Here is a 22,767-nt window from a genome sequence, read left to right on the forward strand (position 1 = left end):
TGGGCAGCGCCGCAGTTCTGAGGTGTAGGCAGGGCGCAGCAGCCTAAGAGGACGATGGGAAGTTTAGGGATTCATGAGAAAGTCGGTGAACAGCGCTGGGTGCTGGCCTGCCGAGGGTGCCCCAGGCCCTAAGAGCCTGACTGTTCTCTGCCTGGTCCCAGTTCTGGGGTGAAACCGTCCCATCGCTGGCAAAGCAGCAGCCACATGTGGCCCAGAGAGAACAAACCTGCCCCCGGCACTGAATGCTCACCTGTCACTGTGTCAGTGACACTGGGTGTAGGCAAAGGCCGTCACCCCAGAATTCTCCTGCCCTTAAATCCCTATAACTGTACAATTAAGAGAATTTATATATTTGCATCATCTTTAGACAAAACTAATTTTTAATAATAAAGCATAGTACAAATGTGTCTGAACAGACATCCCAACATTACCAGCAGAAGTCCAACAAAGTATTAAGGAAGCACAGGTGGGAGGTCATTTCAGCAGAGTCAGTCCTTTAATTTAAACCTGTGAATATGTCATTTTACGTATGACTAAGAAAACTGTTCATTAAATACATTTTTATTTGGATTGTTTAAAAATCTAGTAATAAATGTTACAATATTTTAAAGCTGCTCTGAAAATCAGTAGAAATATTCTTGGAAAAGAGCATCCTACCTGGCTCTCTGTTGCCTTTGAAGTTCAGTATACACTAAAATGTCTGCTGTTTCCATTCAAAAATAGTAATTTATTTATGGCATATTGAAGTGACATTCTTGAAAAATGAACTCTGGACAGACACATGCCTTCTATCTACACGAATGTACACCCATCAGCTGTAACATCGGGGTCACCACACGGCTTCCTCGCGGCGTCCCACGACCTACAGGGCTTCCCGCAGCAGCAGCCGCAGCCTCTGCAGCTCGTCGCCCACCGGGGCCACCCACTCCCGCCGCAAGTACTGGACGTCCACGTCGCCTGAGGCTCTGGCCAGCACCAGGGCCAGGAAGCCACTGCGGGTCTTCTCTGCTTCACCCACGACAGTCATGGCCACCAGCCTGAAATCGAGAAGCACACGCCGCGTGATCCCGAGTCTCCGGATTACCCACCTTCCCAGGGGGGAGCAGGAAGAGGAGAAACGCTGGAAACACAGGGGGGAGGAGCTCCTTGGCATCAGCCTGGGGATGACTTTGGATCTGGCTCCAAAAGCAAAGGCAACAGAAGCGAACAGGTGGGACTACGAAGCAGCTTCTGCACAGCAAAAGAAACCAGAAACAAAATGAAAGGGCAACCCACAGAATGGAAGAAAGTATTTGCCAATCATACATCTGTTAGGGGGTTAATAACCAAAACATAAAGATCTCATACAACTCAATAGCCAAAAAACCAAGCAATCCAATTACAAAATGGGCAGAAGATCTAAATAGAAATTTTTCCAAAGAAGACACACAGATGGCCAACAGACGAGTGAAAAGATGCTCAACATCATTAATCACCAGGGAAATGCAAATCAAAACCACAATGAGCTATCACCTCACACCTGTCAGAATGGCCATCATCAAAAAGATAAGAAATAACAAATGCTGGAGAGGGTGTGGAGAAAAGGGAGCCCTCCTGCACTGCTGGTGGGAATGTAAATTGGTGCAGACACAGTGGAGAACAGTGTGGAGGTTTCTCAAGAATTAAAAATAGAGCCAACATACAATCCAGCAATTCCACTCCTGGGTATTTATCCAAAGAAAATGAAGCCGCTATCTCAAAGAGATATCTGCACTCCCATGTCCAGTGCAGCATTATTCACAAGAGCCAAGACATAGAAACAACCTAAGTGTCCATCAAGGGATGAATGGATAAAGAATATGTTTTGTATATATATATATATATATATATATATATGTGTGTGTGTGTATGTATGTGTGTGTGTGTATATATATATATATATCTCCATATACATGTGGAATATTTTTCAGCCATAAAAAAGGAAATCCATTTGTGACAACATGGATGGACCTTGAGGGCATTACGCTAAGTGAAATAAGTTAGACAGAGAAGGACAAACACCGTGTGATCTCACTTCTGTGTGAAACCCCACCTCCACCCTGCATACATACACACACAAAACAGGCTCACGGAGAACAGCCTGGTGGTTGCCAAAGGAAGGGGGTGGGGCATGGACCAAACGGGCAAAGGGGTACAAGCTTCCAGTTACAAAATGAACAAGCCATGGGACGCAGTGTACACATGGCAACTATGGTTAATAACACTGTATTGCATATTTGAAAGTTGATGAGAGTAAATATTAAAAGTTCTCATCACAAGATAAAACTTCTGGAACTATGTAAGGTGACAGACGTATCATAAAACAATATATACAAACTTCGCATCATTATGTTGTGCACCTGAAACCAATATGTTTTACATCAATTATACCTCAATATAAATAAATAAATAAACGACAGATAATATAATTCTTTGATCCTTAGACTATTTTGGACTAAATATGAAACAAACACACTTTAAAGTGGTTTTTTAAGATCTTACTCAAATATATAAATATAAAAGTAATATTTAAATTTAAATATAAATAACCATACTTTAAAGTGTGGTGGCCTTATACATAAATCAAGTAAGAAAGACCATCAGTGATGCTTCTGCAAAAAAACACCTAGGAGGGCTCATCCTGAGTTTCATCAGACTTACCTGTCTGGATAGACGGGCTGTTTGGCGACAGGACCCAAATCGCTCTCTAGGAGGTCCCAAATATACACACAAGATGTGTCGTCCTGGACCAGGAACACAGCCGGTCTCGTCGAGGACCACTGCAGGCCAATGACGGCGCGGCCGTGGGTGCTCTCGTCCCACTGCAGGAGCGCGTGCTCGGCCGTCAGCTGGTGCAGCCTGATGCTCCCGTCAGAACAGCCGGCCTGGGGGAGGCGGGGAAACCTTATCACAGTTCTTTTCTCTTTTTTACTCAAGCTCAGTAGCCAAGGAAAATTTTCAGGACATCAGCTTTTTTTGTTGTACAGCAAAAATATTTGGTTTATATTTTGTTTTCCAAACATAAAATCGTAACATTAAATCTTGTCCTCACAAATCACGAAGGTGAGCGTTTGGAGATTCTGATACACTTTGTACCCCCTGCCCCTCCCCAAAAGGGCTAATAATCGGCGAGTTCAGTGAACATATAAATAGGTGTTTATTTTTATCAAAGCTGAATATTGCTGATTGAAGCATAGGACATTAAGATTGGCAAGACGGACATCTTTTTTTAAAAAATCACGTACGTTTGCACATATAATATGGCTTTACATTCCTTTTGGATTGAAATTTCCATAAAACAAAACTCAGCTGGCCTAGTTAAAGACTAAATTTTTAGCCTAGGAAAAGGAAACAATTCCTTTTTACTCAATATATTTAATTCTTCACATATTTAATCTTTCAAAAAAAGCAGAGGCAAGATACAGCAATCACAAAAGCTCCTAAAGTAAATGAACCGATTTATGCATAACAGGGCCAGGTGCCCACTGTCGGGAGGGTGGAGGGGACCCTGGGCCAGCCGGGGACTAGGGTGTGCGCGCGACGCCGGGTGGGTGGTGAGTAGATGGAGACCAGAGGAGATCTCGATGTCTTGTCCTGTACACAAGCACTTCTGACTGCCCAGGTCTTGGGACTTCAGGGGACCAGACCCGAGCGCTGTGGATCCCAGCAGACGCTGCGGAAGAATCGGTGCTTAAAAAACAGGCGTTCTTACCAGGAATATCGGTTCTCCAAACGGTGAAAAGTCAATCACGTTCACCTTCACTGGCCTCGTGCCCTGCTGCTGGGGCCTGAACAACCTGGGAGACACTCTCATGTCTTGTCTGGTGCCATGGCTGATGAGGCCCTGAAGGGAGAGTAAGGGGGGAACCAGGCGGGGTACAGCTCGTATTCTTGAAACAATTTAATCAACATTCTGATTAAAGCAAACAGTAAGTTTATTTCCAACAAAAATACTTACGGAATGAAATCTAGACCGTTACTCACCGTGTCTGTGCCAACAACAAAGCGATTAGAGTCTGAAGGCAGAAATTTAACGCTCAGTGTCTGTGTGCAGCCCCAAAACTCATAACCTTTATGGGAAAGGCTGGAAAACAGCAAAGATGAACAGATGGGCAGTCTTGAAACTGTCAGGGCGGAGGTGACACTTAACACCATCACCTGCCATCTGCCACTGGACGCGCTTCTAGTTCCTTTTCCCTTCGGTTACCATATGCTCTGCACAGTTCCTTCAGCCCGTCCTCTTGCTCTTTCTTCTACTGTCTAAGCCACTCTTTCATTCGCAGACTTAAATTTCAGAGACACCAGTTCCATTTCTAGAAATGTCTTTCTGATCGCACAATGAGAGACATACCCTGGTGGGTGTCCCTCTCATGGCAGCGCCGTGACCCTCCCCATAAGCCTGGCCATGGACATGCCCCCCACAGGCAGCTGTCCCAGTGCTGACAGCCCCCAGGCACTAGTCTGCCCCACACTCGCTCCTCAGCTGCGGACCCCTGACCGCACCCCGACTCGGCTTCTGGGATTCTCCCGCTGGAGAGGCAGTGCGTCCCAGGGTCCCAGGCAGCGGTCAGCTGCAGCTCGCTGCCCAGCAGGCCTGACACATCCCTGGTCCCCACGGGAGCCAGCTCCCAGCCCCACCACCGCCCAAAAGCCTGCAGGCTGACTTGAAGCTCCACCCTTATTCTGGCACTTTCCCCCTTTTTTAAAAGACTGTATTTAGTGTGCTGTTGGTTTTCTACCTTGCACAGCGTTTGTACTGTAACAACCAGGGCCCAGGGCTGCTCCTGCCACGCTGCCCCAGTCCCGGGTCGGGGATCTGGCCCCTCAGTCTCTCCCCTCTCTTCTTACCTCCAGCCGAGATCCCCGCCTCGGGGCCCGCTGCCCTGGTCACCTCCACGCTGGGCCGACCAGGTCCCGCCCGTCCCGCCCTTCCCACCCCCAGGCCCCCTCCTCCCCCCTGGTCCTCAGCTGCACGGTGCCCCTCAGCTGAGCTGGACACCTGGGCGAGAGGCAAGCTCTCCCCGGTTCCTGGAGCCAGCCGGCCACCAGGTGTGCTCAATCCCACCCTTGACTGAGCCCAGCCCTCCGTCCCCACGAGTGCCGCCTGGTTCAGGCTCTCATCTCGGATCTCCAACCACCCCCACAGCAGCTCCTGAAGCTCTCCCCGAGTCCCCTCCTCTGTTCCAAGCTTACACTGCTGCCAAGTTCATGGTTCTAAACTGCAAACAAGACACACCCCTCCTTATGTAGAGTTCCGAGAAGAGTCCCCGTCACCCTCGAGAGAACTGTCTGAACCCTCGGCGCAGCGGACCCTCCTGAGGGTCAGGCCACCGACTCTACCCTTCTCCAGACAGCAAACCTACTGGCAGGTCTGAAACCGTCGGCGTCTTCATGCCTCTGGGCTCCCTCTGCCCGGGGCAGGCTCCCTGACTCTCATCTCAGCCCCCGTCCCATGGCCGTCCCTCCTCCGAGCCCCCACTCAGCATGGCTCCCCCCAGCACCTCACGCGTGTGCTGAGCCACGGGGATGAGGAGACGTGCCACCAGGCCACTCCCAGGGGAGGCCTTGCTGCCCCAGGGGCCAGGGGCACTTCACCCAAGGTCCCCCTCCTCCCCGGAATGCCCGTGTTCGGGGCCGAGGGAGGGAGGGAGGCTCAGGCCTGGCAGGGGGGCTCTGGAGAGCAGCTCCTGCTGAGCCCCTGGGCCAGGCAGCTGCCGGGGGGCCTGCCTCTCAGCCCAGCCCCCTCGCCGCCACCCCTGCCGGACACCGACCCCAAGGCTGCAGTGGCTACTGGACACTTGTCCGCACTTAAGGGCCCTCCCTGAGGGAAGAGGCACCACGAGGCAGCCGGTAGAACACACGCCACTCGGCAAGTGTGCGGACACGGTCTGGACAGATGTTTGTTACACCCGGACCTGGGGGGGCAGCGCCACGCGTTTAGCGGGGAAGACCCAACATCAGCTACGGGTGACACTTTCCTTTAAAGAGCGTGTGGTTACGTACAGGAGAAGCTAATAGTTACAAGCTAAATGCAGGCATGGTATGAAGGGATGCGGCCGTAATGGAGGTGAGAGCGGTCTCACAGAAGTTCAGTGGGCCGTCGGGGGCCACCCGTGGTGGGGTCTGCAGTGTATGAGACGGGTTTTTTCAGGTAACCCACTCCTTGTCATAATTACACTGAAATCAACGGCAGGTGATTTACAATCATGAAGCATGTATGAATTCACTGATACAACCCAGAGGTGTTCTGTCTGATGAGGAAAAGTCAGGCTAATATCAAAGCGTTTTCCAGGGTAAATCACAGGCTGATAGCTAGGCCCTGACTGCGGTGAAAAGATGAGAAAAGACATCTTCGGGAACTAAATTAACATGAAATATATAAATACCACAAACAATATTCATACATCTAAGATTTTTACATCATATTAAGTTATTTGAGTAAAAACAGAAACCGAATTTCTGAATAAAACTTTCATACCAATGCTTCCAGTTCCTGAAACTTGTCTATTTAACTTCAGGGTTGTATTAAAACTGGATGAAAAAGAGTCAAATCGTACCAATTCATAAGATAGAAAATATTTTAATCAAAGAAAAATGTTAGCTCTATACCTGGCAATTGCATTTATTACTTTGATTCATTAATAATAAACTAAGTAGCAAATAAACTATTTAGCAAAAATACAGTGGGGGAAGTTAGGGTTCTTCAGTGCCAGCCTGGCCATGCCTTACTACCTAACACTATTTCCTCCTGTGGGAAACAGGGCTTTGTGAGCAGGGATGCGGCACAGACCTACCTGTCGCTCAGCTGAATCGCGGCACTGTGCACCAACTTTATCCTCCCTCCAGGTAGTAAACCTACAAACAGAGAAACCAGAAATAAATGCACCTCGTAAGACAAGTTAACCAAAATCCAATTACATTTGCCTGGGATTATTTTTCATTGCTTCAATATCTGTGTTAGGAAATAATATAAAAATGCAGATTGATGAAGAGTGTTCTGTCCCTCACGCAGGGGAGGTTCCTGCAATTGCCTCAGGATATGAATTAAGAATTTGCATTTCAGGGCCTTAGGGGAAGAGCGTTGGTGGAATCAATATCAAAAAGCCTTTACATTTTTAGATTTGATTTAAAAAGGGAAGTACACTTAAGCAAGAAAAGAAAAAAAATCAATATTTAACAAACTGCCAATTCCCCACAGAAACCCTGTCCTGTAAACATCCTCCCGCGCTGGTTTCAGCTCGCCATGCAGGTGCGGAGGCCCCCTCCGGCCCCTCTAGCCCCGTCCGCCCCGCCTGGTGTCCCACACCCACGGCAGCCCCTGCTCACAGGGAGCAAAGCGGATGCTGCACGAAGACGAGGCTGAGAAGAGAGGCCCCTCAGGACTGTTTCCACCGCATCCTTTCTCCAGGAGAGGGGGGTCCACAGCACCGGCCCCTCCTCATTTCAAGAAGTCAGAGTGACTCTGCTCCTATTTTCTGGCTGGCTCTACGGGGGTGCCCCCGGCCCAAACAAGGTGAAGGGGCCGGTCATTAAATAAGCGGCTGGAGCTGCTGAGGAAGTGCAGGCGGGCGGCCCCTCGGTGCCCCAGCCCAGGGCATCGGGACAGCAAACTGCCGGCCGCAGAGCCCCCCCACCCCCGGTGGCTCCAGTCTCAGAGGTCTTGGGGGTCACACACATCCAGGCCTTAGACACCGAGTCTCGGGGACGCCCTCAGGGAGCACAGAGCAGATGACACACACGGGCCTCCCGTGACAAGGGCATGCCTGGTCAACAGCCGACAGGTTATAAAATACACAACTTAATCTTCATTTTCCATGCAGCTAATCACTGATTCTTCAAAGCGGTTATCGGTATCTTTAATCTTTATTGATTTTAGCAACCGTTGATTAAACTGTTTTTATTTAATAGTTACCTAAGTCACTTACTGCACCTGCAGTATCTGCTTTTGCTAATTCAACCACCACCTGAAATAGAACACTGAAGATGAGTATCAGCACGTGTAATAATCGTGAAACAGTCTAAGCAAAGCGAGCTCTGATTAAGGCACTAAAAATTTAATTGCTCCAGAAAAAAGACTAGCGTTTAAAAGTTATAAATTCCCTTCTTCGACCTGTTCCTCTACACTCTGTGACCGGTCAATGCCCTGTGCATCCTCCGGCCCTGACACTGCTCCCCTTTCACTCCCACAGGCATGCCCAGCAAGCCCGCCTCGTCCTGGTTTCCCTGCCATAGCTGACTGCATGGTCGCCCCTGCTCCGCACACATCTCCCCCTGCCACCCCGACCACAGAGCACCGACCACCACGCAAACCCTGGGGTGAGCGCTCGCACGTCCGACTCACCCACACGTTGAGAACCCCACTCTCGTCCAAGGAAGCGACGTGGAAGGACAGGCCTGCTGGCTCTAGTGAAGACAGAACCGGGGAAGCACCGGCTCATAACCAGGAAACCACATCTCACAACTTGAGCTCAGGATTTTATGGAAGTGAAGGGTCACATACCTTCTTGAGTAGAAAACGGTGAAAGCACACAGCTCTGTCTTTTGCAGACAGACCCTGCGATGGGTTCTATTGCCTGGAGGGGACTGCGGTGGTTTACAGACGTCAGGACACCATCTGGGGATGAAAAGCACAGGCACCACATGCACGTAGTGAGTCGTGGAATACAGTTAACATTGTGCAGGGACAGGCACATCTTCCCAAAGCACAAGGCCACGCGGACCACAGCGAAAGGACACGTGCCATGGCTCTCAGCATCACCGAGGAGCAGAGGCCGCAGACCTCGTCACACTGTGAGAGGCGGGCCCTGTGTCTGCACGACGGCAGGTACAAGGATGGACAGAGCGGGTTGGGGGCTCTCCACGGCAAGAGGGAGTCGCAGAGACAGAGCAGAAGCTGGGGCCTCCCCGGCTGCGGGGGAACGGGGGTCTCACAGCCAGAGCAGCACAGGGAACGGGGAGTAGGGAGACTCGGGAGCTGCAGGCTCACCACCCCCACCAAGAGCAGCACCTTTAAAGAAACGACACCTCACGGTCCAATGGAACAGAGCTCCTCTGACCTGGCATATCCACCTACAAAATGTCCAGGAGTAGAAAAGAACAGACAAACTCCACACAAAGCTACCGAAGGAACTCGAGAGAAAATGCAAATGAAAGCATTTCAACCCAAGAAAATTCCCCTCCAAAAAGTAAGCATGAAACAGAAGACCAAAATCCAGCACTCCAAACTACATCACATCTCTTCAAAAATACATTTGGAAATGTATTTAAAGCACGTAAACAAACAAAAACACCTGGAATCAGAAACCCAGAACAAAAATGGATTAAAAAACGTCAAAAAAGAAAATGAGAGTTGGGGCTGAACTCAGGAAAGAAACCGAAGAAAAAGACAAAACGGTCTCAGGATGAAGAATAAGTGACAGGGTTTCAGATTCAATGAACTTGAGGGAGGCCAGCTGAGGAAGGGGTGTCCTCTGGACCTGAGGTTACTGAAACTTCGCAGCTTTTAATGACAATGTTTAGATGGCAAAAGAAAACGAAGGCAGCATGTTAATGGAGTAATTAAGTTTAAAAACTTAAGAGTTTTAGTGTTTTGAACACGGTGGTGAATTCAAAGTTTAATTAGTAATATCAGCAGCAGTTAGAGAACACACATTCTTAAAAGATATCTTTTCTAACAGCATCAAACCCATAAGGTACCTATAAACTCATACATTCTCAATAGTGGCAATTTCACCCCCAAAGCGGCAAAAATTGGTTGTTGGGAGACAAAAGAAACCTTGCCCTTTTATGTATAAAACACAGATGTACTCAGAGAACGTATAGAGATACGCAGTATATGTGTGGCGCTCCAGGCAGGGGCGATCAGGCTCCTTGGCGAAGAGGAGGCACACCCAACACGCCTGACACAGGACTGCGTCCAGAGCATACAAGGCCTCGGAACAACCCAACAGTAAGAAGCAACAAATCAATTTACAAATGCGTGAAAGACCTAAACACACCCCACTGAAGACAGACGGCAAATAAGCACCTGGAGACGCTCCGCATCCCACGTCCTCAGGGAAACACAAAACAAAACCTCGAGACACACTCGCACCCACCAGAAGGGCAGGAAGTCTGCCGGCCCCACGGGTGAGGACGTTCAGCCCGTGGCGCCTGGGGTGCAGGCTCCAGTCCTGACCGCCAGCCACGGGAATTAACCAGGAGCCCGCCCACCAGCCGGCGCAAAAACCCACGTGGTGCCCAGCAGAGGACCCTGCCCAGAGAAGGAGGGGTGACGTTCTGAGCCCCGCACAGCCGTGACTGCAGGCACATCTCCCGAAGGGACGGAGGCCAGGCTTGAAGGTCTGGGCCCTGCAGGGTCCCATCATTTGCCTTCTGAGAAGGTAAAACTACAGAGAAAAAGCCGACCCTGGGAACCATGAAGACGGGGAGACGCAGAGCCAGCTGTGTGTTGGGCGGGGGGGGTGGGGGTGTCCCTGGGCAGGAACAGGGAGACGGACGCTGAGAGACGGTCAGGTCTGAGTGCAGGCCCTGCCCCGAGGTCACTGTGCTCGTGGACGAGCCTCCCACCCCTGAGCACTGGCAGGTGGGCAGAGACGGGTGCTGAACAGGTCACGTCCACAAAGCACTGAGAGAAAACCCCGGAACACAAGTGCCTACGCAGGGGCGGGCAGGGTGGGGTGGTGGTCGTGCTTGTCCTTGTTTGTGGTTGTGGTTGTGGTTGTGATTGGCTGTGGCTGGAATTGTAATTGTGGTTGTGGTTGTGGTTATTGTAGTTGGCTGTGGTTGGAATTGTAATTGTGGTTGTGGTTGTGGTTGGTTGTGGCAGCAGCCGCATTGGCATGAAGTATTCACAGGAGTCTGACTAGGGGTCCTGGCAGCTCCAGTGGTTCTGGTTCCTTTTGACCCCTGAGAGGCCACTACTTCTCTCCTTCAGCCTCCAGTGGGGCTGTCTGAGCCACAGGAGCGCACACACCAACGCACTTCAGACTGATTTAAAACCGGGCGTCATCTCACTGAGGATCTGAAGTCCCCAGAGCTAACAGGACAGAGCGCTCCCATCACCACTGCCGCTGCCCGAGTAGCTGCCGGAAGGAGGCTGTTTCTCCTGTTTATCACAGGTCTCTTTTGCTCTTAGGTCAGAGCCGTCCTCTGGATGACCTGCATGAACGATGCAAAGGGATCTCACGGCTGCTCCGGAAGACCCTGGGCTGGCGGGCAGTGTCACTGACCGGTGGAAAAGGTTGCGGTCCTGAACGTCCAGAAGCACCCGCTCAGCTTCACGTAACGATGGATCCTGGCATCTTCCCTCAGATCCCACACGACCACCGAGCCGTGCACGGTCCCAGCAAACAGCAAGAAGGCTTTAAAGGGGCTAAAGCAGCAGCACGTGACCTAGAAGGATGCACAGAAAGCCGGAGCTGACACGTGGAGGCACCAGTGCCCGTGGACCTTCCACCTGGAAGCCGAGCGCGTCTGCCTGTCGTCTCCCCAGGTGACGGGAGGGATGGCGGCTGCGGGGCGTGGCCACGGTGCCTCCGTCCAGCCCCATCAGGTGGCCCAGAAGGGCTGATCCCTCTTCTGCCATTTCATTTTCATCCTGCATCACAGTAAGTTGTTGTTTTCAAGCCCCCAAAACTGATACCCATAAAGGTTATCCTTCTCCACAGCTCTGGAGGAAATCGACGACTCTGAGGTCAAGGACCACATGACTAGAAACACACGCGTAAAATGGCAACTCTTCCACTGTACCCGCGTGGTCGTCACACCACAGCCCCACTAACCAGGGGCAGGAAACACACGAGGCCAAGGACCTGGAAAATCTCAGGCACATTAAGAAAGCTCTACAATATCCGGACCAACTGGAGCAAGCCGGGAAGCACACTTCTGGGATCCCAGCGGCGCCAGAGCCCATGTGTCCATTAAGTCACAGGCACGACAGTGCTGAACGCCAGGGACTGAGAGGCTGCGGTAACCTGGCCCCTCCGTCCAGCTGGTCCTGCCAACTAGGAGTTTCTGCACCTCGTCACCCTGCACACAGCTGGGGCGGCAGGGACAGAAAGCAGTGGCCTTGGAAGCCCTCCTGGTGCCTGCCCTCTGCTAGTAACACCACGGCTCTCCCGGGCTGTACCTTCGACTCGCATATCAGGACCTTCTGGGGCCCCGACGGCTGCCAGATGTCCCACACGCAGAGCACGTATCTGCCATCCAGCAGGGGCGTGAAGGCTTTCCCAGGTCGCCCGTGCACGGACACCACCATCCGCCTCTGAACCTGAGAGGCATGCAGGTAGGATACTCTCCGGTCTGAGGATAAGACAAGAAAAATGTTTCTGCATTTAGTGATCTGCCAGAATCCACGTTAAACTAACACACTTCAGATTATTCAGATACATTTCAGCTTAATGAAGAAATAAACATGGTCTTTCAAAGATGCCCGCACCTGAAATCGGGGTTTTTACAAATGGCCAAGCTCGACTTGAAAATGTCCAAGTTGGCCTCGTTTGCTAGAAGCCACACTCGGCACAAAGCGGCCTGGGACTCCGCTGTCCATCAGCTACTCCCACGGGCCCGCAGGAGCGCAGGTGACCTGGGTGGGGCGTCACAGCTGCCCCATCAGTGCCTTCTCCCCCAGCAACGGGACCCTGCCTGACACCCATCTTCCTCCTGATATCTGTCCCTCAGACACACTGTCTGTTCCCCTCGTTCGGTCCACTTACAGAGGCAGGATTTCTGTCTGTCTGTCCACTGTGGCCTGGGACACTGCAGACACTCCTGAGTATCTGTGGCACCCAGAGAAGAATGAGGGGGCCACCAGCGCCGCGCGTTTCCTGGCGATGGTGGCATCGAGCGGACTCTGTGAGGGTCCCGGGTCACTCCCTCGGAGCTCAGCTCCAGGTAACGTGAACCAGGCCCAGGTCAAGGACACCTGCCGTCCCAACCTCCTCTCCCGTTACCTCAAAACTCACTTTACTAAAACAAAACACAAGAAAAACCTCCACTCTGCCCACACTCGGAACTAAGGGGCAAGTTCCGGACAACACCCGTGCATCCTTTGTCTCTAACTAAGGGCTCTGGAACAAGCACACCCGGCCCCCAGCCCCGGATCTGTGAAGCTGCCATCGCTCATCAGCTCCTGGAGGAAAGGACTGCTTTAATTCCTGTTTCTTGGGCTGCAGGGGGAGGTGGTGGTGTGGACAGCTGTATTTTGAATGCTATAGATGCAATGATTTATTGTTTTTCTAATAGGATGACTCTTACCTTTTAAAAACAAAAATACCCTCAAACAACATGAGTTTTTTAAATTAACAATGCCATTTGTGTTAATCGTCAGTGCAGAGGCAGGGATACGAATCTAGATCTCTACAGCAGGCAGGATAGAGGAACTTCTAGAACAAGCGGCACCAATGCACCGGGTCACGCAGGCCCAGAAGCACCCGGCACAGCTGACTGCGGGGCCCCTGCACTCCTTGCCCTTCTCCACGCAGACCAGGACCATGGTTGCCACCCAAGCCCTCACCAGACACTTGTTTTAAAAGCAAGGAGGCGACCCACTTAAGCAATTTACACTTGGTCACGCACACGCAGTTTGTTTCGTTTATGACCACATGCGGTTACACTCCATGTGTGACGACACGGGCTTCACTTTGGTGGATTTTATGCTCTGTAACCATGGATCAACTTAAATCTAAGTCAACGCTGGGCTAAGTTAACCACACGACTCCCACCTGGACGCTCCCTCATGCCGCTCCCACCGTTCCTCTACCCGTGAGTGCCCGTCATTCCTGTAACACACGCGCTCGAGTCTGCAGAAGCTGGACCTCCGCTCCCTGTTCAATAATCCCCCTGCTAACACAGGGTGTAACAGTAAGGGTCACTGCCTCAACGTCAATGTTGACTTTGAGGACCGCTTACTTTGAAGGAACGGCAAGCTGGTATTCAGCTGCGCGGAGCTATCGCTGAAGCGCAGGAGGCAGTCCTGCGCCCGGGGTGTCCAGGTCGGCTCCGACGCCACCCGGTCCTCTTCAAGCAGAACCGCAATCACCTTCCAAAGACACATGAGCAGTCCTTCTTCAACACTCTCAAATGGACTCATCTTACAAGATAAAACAAAGCACTACCTAATCTTATCTGTTTCTTAAAATAACTGCCTAAGTCCAAGATATCGTATAAACGGACAGAATGAAATTATTTTGTCCTTTCCACACAATAATAGAAACTACCAGGTAAAGTTCCATTAACATAAACTCCAGAGCCATTATTTAACATTGGATGTTATTTTTCATAGTAAACCTTTTGCTAAAATAACGGGAGTGGGGAAAGGGACCCTCCAGCTTTTCTAGAAGAAATAGGGGCATGGAAATGCCACCTACAGCACCACGTCCTGCTCACCGGGCTGCGGTAAGGACCCAGTGTGACAGCAAATCGCCGTCACTGCCCTCATGGGTCGTGGGTCACGCTCAGGACGACGATGGGGAAGAGAAAGGTGAGGTGGACTCGGGAGAGGTGCCCACTGAGAACAGACGGGACAGGGCGGGAGGCCCAGCAGCGAGACCAAGGTCTCCGACCCCGGCCGCCCCTGCTTCCTGCTCCAGCCCACCTTTCCTCCACGTCACCGGCACCCGAGCGTGTGAACTCTCACTGAGAGCAGCTGACGTCACGTGCAAGCGTGTGAAAGCACGGTCGTATCTCGTAAAGCACAGACGCTCCGCAACGCAGCTCGGAGACCAGCCCCAGGCGTCCAGCACAGGGCTGAGGACAGGCTCATTCTGAATCTACATGTCAGGTTCATGTGTATTATACTTATCGGTGCTTTATACTTGAATTCTGAGCTGATGTGGAAACAATACGATACAACTGAAGAAACACAAACGCCGACCTTGCACTTGATGTACTGAGAAACATTACGGACCCTGATCCTCTTCCTCCAGGGGCTCAAACAGAAACACCCACGCAGGACCAGGATGGTGACCGTGGTTTGCTTTGACATAATTGAGGGGTGGGTGGCGGGGCTCAAGAGGTGAAGGGCTGCAAGCTGGGACCTCTGAAGCACGCGGCGGCCACCTGCCGCCCCTCGACCTTTGTATGGACTTTGAAGATTTCCATAACCAGTTTTTAAAGTCATGAGTTTACTAGTTTCAAATACCCTAGATGTGTGCTCACCTTGCTGACTTTGTATGTCTGTTTTTTAGCCTATATTCATTTTAAAATGCAAGCAACCAACGTTACAGTACAGAATCCAAACATACAGACAGTGCCTGCAGCCACAGAAGCTGCTGGGGTCCCTGCCCAGGGCAGAGCGCACCTGGCAAGCGGCCCGGAGGAAGCTGCACAGGCGGGGCGTGTTGACCTTCGGGACGACGGCGGCGGCATCAAGGGGGCCGCTCCGCTCACTCCCTGAAAAAACAGCGCACATGAAACCAGCCAGCGCGACTCTCACAGTCACGGTCGCACATGTCAAAGGGCGTACGAGCCAACCAGGAGCCCTGGAGGGGAAGCCAGGGGGTTCCATCTCATCCTCTAGATCGCCTCCTGATTTCTCAGAAGTCTGTAAACAGAATCCTACCTAAAGCATCAGTTTATCATGTATGTGTTACGTTTAGGTGTGTTATTTTCTTAGGATGAGGCTTCCCTGAGGAAAGGGAGTAACAGAGTAATTCCTCAGAAGGAACAATCCACCACCAGTAAAGCAATATTTAGCACATAAATAACCGAGGAGAGCCCAAGGTGAGCAGAACTCTGCATATTCCAGGGGCTTCCATCTGTCTTGATATGACATACCTGGAAAATGTACTTAAAGATGAAACTTCTCTAAGAATGAGAACAGACTACCCCAAATTAAGAGCAGAGAGTGTTCTAGAAGCCCATCTGCAAAGTGCTGGTTTGGCGCGTGGGCTCTTTCCTTTCCGTTTAGGAACAAGTGTTGTGAACCCTGATCAGGGCCCAGCCCAGGCCTCCAGCTCCGCGCAGGTGCTAAGGGTGGTGTCTGGAAGAGCTCTGGTGTTTCCACAGCCACGTGGTGATAGCCACCCTCGAGACGGAGGAAAGAACAAGAAAGGGAGTGAACACAACTCCCAGGGTCGAGAGCAGAGGCTGGTTACCCCCAGACACGGCCGCGCCTTCCCCTGGGTGCTGGGTCCACACTTCCTGAGTCTCAACTTCTTCAGTCTGGACATTCCTGTCCACGTTATCTTCGTTATACTGAACGTAGGCCTGAAAAACAAAGCTGGGCTGAATTAGCCTTGGCTCTCAACCTCAGAGCCATTTCTCATTGCTGAAAACAACTAACAATTTTTAAGTTAATGACGACAGTCTTCTAGTCTGTCAAAAGTAAGCATATGGCATGAATAACAATCATGCAAAGACTGGTTGTGTCTTAAACATTTGATAAATAGGAGCCTAAATTTCAAAAGGGTTTTCAAAAAGTCACAACAAACAATTCAGCTCTGGCTTGAAAAGATGATGACCTAGTCTACCAACACCCTATTCTCTTAGAACACAGCAGCTTTGCAAAAGCAGACACAAATTTATTTATTTCAAAAATGTACATGCTTCAGCAAAGACAGTTTTGATACTAATAGCTTTAAGATGAGGAAAACAAGCAAAAGAAGTTAGATAGTCTGCTCAAGGTCAGAGTGAGTCAGCTGCAAAGCCAGGGTTAATCAGTCAGCTTCTTAAATTTCCTCCTGTGATCTTCTCCCCAGTGAAAGATTACTGACTGATATATCCAAGAGCATGTTGATAGGTGCACTGTGGGGACAGAAGAAAAATGTCCCAGGAGATCCCTGACTCCAAGACTTCACCACCTTGGGAGGTGGACTGTCACACAGTCAACAACTGGAAGTACTACAGGGAAAGACAGGGCTGTGTGGGTCGTACTGTAGCAACCCTGGAGCCAGAGGACGCAGCGTAAGTCATCGGGAAGGGGTCACCTAGTTACCTAGAGGGCAGGACAAGGACAGAGAGCAACAGGCAGGTAGATGGCAGGAGAGGCTGCGTGGCCTAAGCCAGGTGATGGAGAAAAACAGGTAGATGACAAAGGGACCTGGCAAGAAGGATCCACAGGCAGGTGACGGGGGGCCTGGGAAGGTAAGGGGGATCCACAGGCAGGTGACGGGGAGCCTGGGAAGGTAAGGGGGATCCACAGGCAGGTGACGGGGGGCCTGGGAAGGTAAGGGGGATCCACAGGCAGGTGACGGGGGGCCTGGGAAGGTAAGGGGGATCCACAGGCAGGTGACGGGGGGCCTGGGAAGGTAAGGGGGATCCACAGGCAGGTGACGGGGGGCCTGGGAAGGTAAGGGGGATCCACAGGCAGGTGACGGGGGGCCTGGGAAGGTAAGGGGGATCCACAGGCAGGTGACGGGGGGCCTGGGAAGGTAAGGGGGATCCACAGGCAGGTGACGGGGGGCCTGGCACAGGAAGACCTTGAGAGGAGGGTGAGGAGAATGGACCAGGCAGGAGGGATACTGAGGTGAGCCCAGTGTCTTGGGATTTGGGAGGCACTCGGTCGCTGATCTTGGAGTCCCTACATGCAGGAACATACGTGCAGGCCTCGGAGGCAGTGCAGGACGCTACAGCCCCACAGGAACCCAAGCAAGTGATCCGAGGTGACTTCCCAGTGACCTTCAGTAACCCCCCTACTTGGGGCTGTCCTCAGGGCTTGGGAGCGATCCACATCCGTGCCCAGGAGCCTCCAGGGCGCCGAGGACGCTGGCACAACCTCCAGGTGACGAGCACATGACGTCTGCGTCCCTCACAACCACTCCCAGGTCTAACGTCCGGAACAGGACACAGCGCCACACAAACTCCTGCCACGCACTGTACTCGCACTTGGTAGCTAACCTTGTACTCACCTGCTTGGTGTTTCTTTTCCCGAAGTTTCTGATGTACATGTCGTACTCGTTCACCGGTGGGAGGTCCAGGAGGGAGAAGGTGAAGGAGAAGTCCAGGTCGATAAGCCGGAGCAGCTTTGTGCTGCGTGTCCTGGAAACGAGATGCCGTGACAACCACGTGCAGAGGGAAGAATGGGCCGGGGGAGGGAGCCTCAGGAGGAGCTGGCGGCTCTGGCCAAGGGGCTCGTGAAGGTCTGTCTGGTGGGAGCCTGAGATACTGACAGTCACTAAGGTGGGAACTCACGCGTGTACAGCGAGGCCCCGGGGCTGAAACCCCCGCCTGTGCCATCGGCGCCCTCAGGCCCCCATCCCACCTGCCCGCCACCCACCCCGCTCTGAGGGACTGAGCCCTGGCCACTCCCGAGGGACGCGTCCAGCCAGGCGAGCCCCTGTCCACCCTCACCCCCGCCTTCATCTGATAAGACACTGGAAGAGCCGTGCTGCTGCAGAGGTTGGCGGCCGTGAGACCCGGGGGGCGGGAGAGCCCGCTCCGCCACTGTGTCTCCCTGGCCGATCCCACTCTCTCTAAACCTATTGCATCCATCCCAGATCTGGGTGGACTCTTACATCTGCTCCCAGACTGTACTGGGTTTAGTACAGCGGACCACAGGCTGAGATTCTGTTCTCCACTTTCATGAATCTAGGAATTCTGCAAATTTCTGAGTTCACAGTCGTGTGACTCTGACGCCTGGCGGCCCTGGCTGTTCAAAGCTCACATCCACCTCCACCGGAGGCTAACCCGGGGCCTGCGCTTCATCGTCTACACAACTGGCCTGCGGCACCCATGGAGGACATCAACACGGGAGGCACAGCGCCCGGGCCAGCGTGGGGCTCTTCACCCACGAGTCCCCAGCTTCCTCACGCGAGAAACAGAGCGCTGGCCCTGAGTGACGCCAACCACAGGGCAGGAGGGGGCAGCACCACAGGCGCAGGCTGGGCCAGGCCGACTCTCTGCTCGGGGTTCCGGCCACCAGCCTCGCAGGCCCCTGACTGTGACGCTGCCGCAGCCGTGACGTGGGGGCTCCCAGGGCCCCCCGGAACTAACACCAATGCTAGGGCCGAGCTTGTCTACAGTACTGCACACCCGCACCAGGACACAACATCTGGACAAAGGGAAACGGAGCACAAATGAAATCACGTGCCTGAACGCCAGCAGTGAAAACAAAACAAGAGCTAATTTTTAAGGGTATGTTGAAGAAAAGTGTATTAAAACTCCCTAATTCCTTCTGCAAAGTTCCCAACACACCTACTTTTGCTTAAGGGCCTGAGTCCGACTCTTCTGGCGGCGTGAGGCTGTCGCAAAGTCCAGGAAAATCCCACAAGCAGGGGTTTCGGAGGGGGAAACGTCTGCAGCTGCACACACACAAAAAGCGTTTTCGTGACACTGAAACATTTCTTCAAGCAAAAGAAATCAAGAGTAAACCAGCCAGAAGCATGCAAACCAATTATGTTCAGTAAGGTCTTTACACATAACTAGTGTTAAACATCTACGAGCATTTAAGAACCACTCCAGCTACCGTCATCTAAAACTTGCAGCAACAAAGCAAAACTTCCTACGCATGTGCCAATCACACTACGTTTAGAACTATTTAAGAATACACATACAAGACAGTCCTCCACTCCCGCCCCACTCTCCCCCTCCCCCTCCCCAAGTGTGTCCTCTGGTAAGGGAGCTGAGACGCGAACGCACAAAACAACTGAAGAACAGAGACAGATGCAGCTTAATGCTGCATCAGCCACTCACTGTGGCAGAGAGAAAACAGGCAGACGCGGGCAGGGGGTTCGTCAGGTCACAGGGTGCGGAGGTCGTTGGCCTGGTGGCTGCCGAAAGCTGCCCCCAGGACGGACAGCGGGCCCCGCCCTCCCACGCACACAGCCCCCGCTGCCTCTACCCTCCAAGGACTTCTGCGCTCCCCGTGCAGACCGACCCCGTCTGTCTATACATTTACTCCAGGTGTATCGCACTCTGTCTTCTCACTCCTCTTGGAGGCGTGTTTGAACCCCTGCAAAGAGCGCGCCCTCCCCTGCCGTCTCACAGCTTGAGCAGACCGGCCAGGCGCAGCCGGATCCGAGCCAGGGCACCCGCCTGGAGGCCGCGAGCAGGTTGCTGACGGAGCGCCTCCTGTTTCTCACCCCTCAGAGCACCTGGCACTCAGGACCGTCAGGAGCGCTCATGAAAAGAACTCTCCTACCCTTACAAGTAGCCCTATCATACCCAGATGCCAAGAACTTCTGAGCGAAATACATCTCCAATCTCCTAAAGAAAATCTCCGGGCGAGGACAGCTCCCTGGGGAACAGACCCTGTGCCGCCACGCTGCCCCTCTGACACGCCCGGGCCTCCAGAAAAACAGCAGCCTGTGCAGCTGACGGACGACACAGCGCAGGGAAGGAGCAGGGCTGCGCCCAGGCCCCCCGCGCTGAGCACCTGCCGGGCGCCGTCACGGGGGCGGAAGGGCCGGGAGCGACACGGGACCAGCATGCACTCACGTACCCGGCCCCGGCACCCTGCCACGCTCCGTCCGCCCTTGCTTCTCAAACAGCTTCGAGGACAGCTCGCCGACCCGTTCATTTTCTGCATGGATGGCTTTCTGAATTTCCTGTATCTCCCTCCTTCTGGCCAGAGGAAGCTCTTCCGCTGTCTCTTCTGATTCAGGCTCATGTGCAACATCGTCATCGTCCCCGTCACAGACCTCAAAGTCATCCTCGTAGCCCTGCAAACGTAGCAGACACGCACACAGGACAAAACGCACAGCTTACAGCCTGAAACAGACGTGGTCCTCAGTGTGGCTCAGGGCGACTTCTACAGCTCACAGATTTCCACATCATTGCATCACAAATCTGTATGAACTGCTGCGTTTGTTTTTCTGCATCTGTATAAACTCTACAGAACCACGTACACTGAGAGCTCTGAATGAACAATAACGTGCAAACGCCTTTGTGCTGAGAATGGGAGTGTATGTGCACGTAAACGTGTGCTACATGTATACTCCATGTAGACGTACACATATATATGCATACACACGTGCACATATACGTACACATTTGATTGCAGTGCACCAACAATAGCTTAAATAGAAAAACCACTTAATTACATCATATTGGTCAGCAATGGTAGACATACAGCAAACTTTTTATAGGTGCCAGACCTAAATCAAACAGCTAAGGAGTATTGAGAGCAACAGAAAGAAAAAAAAAAAACTATTAAGTTACTGATTTTAGAACAAATTATCTTTAAGCTGAGAAAATTTAAAATTTTTATACCTACTTCAAAATCATCTTCAAAACTGGCTGCATATTCATCAGCTCCAGCATTTTCTAAGCCAATGTCTTCCTTTTCAATTTCCTAGAGGTAGAAATCAAACATATAATTAAAATATTCAATCATAAGTTGACTCTTGCAGATCGGTTGGGAAAATACATGTTTTCTCAGATTCACTTGATGTTGCTAATTTTAAAATGCAAATATCTATAAAATGAACATAACCTAATTACAACTTTTAAAGAAATACCCTAACTTATAAGTATAGCCAGAAAGAGAAAACAGTGAACAATCATATTCTTTTTGGGGAACCTCCATAATTCTGGTGGCTAAAGAAAAAAGGTGTGGTACTTCCCTGGTGGCGCAGTGGTTAAGAATCCGCCTGCCAGTGCAAGGGACACGGGTTCGAACCCTGGTCTGGGAAGACCCCACATGCCGCGGAGCGACTAAGCCCATGCGCCACAGCTACTGAGCCTGTGCTCTAGAGCCCGTGGGCCACAACTACTGAAGCCCGTGGGCCACAACTGCTGCAGCCCGTGCACCTAGAGCCCGTGCTCCACAAAAAGAGAAGCCACCGCAATGAGAAGCCCACACACCACAACGAAGAGTAGCCTCCGCTCGCCACAACTAGAGAAAGCCCACGCGCAGCAACGAAGACACAACGCAGCCAAAAAAAAAACAATGGAACAAAATTTTAAAAAACAAAAAAGAGAGAAGGTATTATACAAATAACCCACAGACTGGCATTCAGCACTGCCTTCCCCACTGTGCCTCTCACCCATGATCACAGCCCAGCATCTGCAGTTAAGAACAGACACACTGACACATGTGCGCAAGCACACGCCAGCCAGGTCCCGTGTGGCCCGCCACAGCTCCAGTGGCCAGGACCAGCCCACAGCCCTGCCCCACGAGCAGCAGACGGGCTGCTCTGCCCCTGGCCCGGCCATCACTGACCACCGCCAGCCTCCATTGCTCCCCTGAAGTCTGAGTAAGTCCTGCAGTGGACGTGTGCTCAGTCGTGCTCTGTAGGTTTGGGGAGCTGCACGTGTCACCCTCAGGCCGAGCCGGTCTGGGTCTGAGGGATGAGGAAGAGGGTGCTGGGAAGACGGAGCAGAAGGACGTTCCAGGTCTCCAGGGCAGGAGGTGGCAGAAACGAAATACAGGTTCAGGCAACTCACACTTTCCCCCAAGGCTGTTCCTTCTCTTGTCCACCTCCGCTCCCCCTCACCCGATTTACTGGTGACATGGTACCTCCACCGCGCACAAGCCTACACACCAGGAGCCCGGCGGGACCCCGCTCTCCCCGTCCACCGGCCGGCCCTCCGCCCCAACCCTGCCACCCCCCAGCCTAGCCCCTACCGTCCCTGCCGTGTCCCCTCTCGTGCCCTCGGAGTTCAGAGACAACCTTCTGAGCAGGAAATCTGATCACACCACACCTGCTTCATACCCACACAGCTCCCCAGCACCCGTGGTGGATGCCCCAAGCACCACAAATTCAATCACCGACGGGGCTTCCGTCTCCATCCTGGAGGAAGAAACAAAACATTCCTGGCGCCTGCAGGCAGGACAGACGTGGGGAGGTGAGACCCACCCGCAGGCCT

At 52.2% G+C, this 22,767-nt stretch overlaps 1 protein-coding gene across 2 annotated transcripts in view; it reads right to left on the reverse strand.

The window, feature by feature from the left end:
- Window positions 1-362: 362 nt before the first annotated feature.
- The window catches only part of DYNC2I1 (dynein 2 intermediate chain 1), a 44,229-nt gene continuing 21,824 nt past the window's right edge, over window positions 363-22,767 (reverse strand). For both annotated transcript variants that reach the window (XM_060305012.1, XM_030854384.2), the window contains 17 exons: window positions 21,173-21,250; window positions 20,399-20,618; window positions 19,157-19,259; window positions 17,868-17,997; window positions 16,116-16,227; window positions 15,320-15,411; window positions 13,930-14,059; window positions 12,149-12,321; window positions 11,250-11,412; window positions 8,519-8,632; window positions 8,360-8,421; window positions 7,931-7,982; window positions 6,813-6,873; window positions 4,003-4,102; window positions 3,731-3,862; window positions 2,680-2,903; window positions 363-1,037 (listed from right to left, as the gene is read on the reverse strand). In XM_060305012.1, the coding sequence (XP_060160995.1) occupies window positions 863-1,037; window positions 2,680-2,903; window positions 3,731-3,862; window positions 4,003-4,102; window positions 6,813-6,873; window positions 7,931-7,982; window positions 8,360-8,421; window positions 8,519-8,632; window positions 11,250-11,412; window positions 12,149-12,321; window positions 13,930-14,059; window positions 15,320-15,411; window positions 16,116-16,227; window positions 17,868-17,997; window positions 19,157-19,259; window positions 20,399-20,618; window positions 21,173-21,250 (2,121 nt within the window). In that variant the 3' untranslated portion in view covers window positions 363-862. The remainder of the gene's footprint in view (window positions 1,038-2,679; window positions 2,904-3,730; window positions 3,863-4,002; window positions 4,103-6,812; window positions 6,874-7,930; window positions 7,983-8,359; window positions 8,422-8,518; window positions 8,633-11,249; window positions 11,413-12,148; window positions 12,322-13,929; window positions 14,060-15,319; window positions 15,412-16,115; window positions 16,228-17,867; window positions 17,998-19,156; window positions 19,260-20,398; window positions 20,619-21,172; window positions 21,251-22,767) is intronic.

Source organism: Globicephala melas, chromosome 9, assembly GCF_963455315.2.
Source record: "Globicephala melas chromosome 9, mGloMel1.2, whole genome shotgun sequence".
NCBI lineage: Eukaryota > Metazoa > Chordata > Mammalia > Artiodactyla > Delphinidae > Globicephala > Globicephala melas.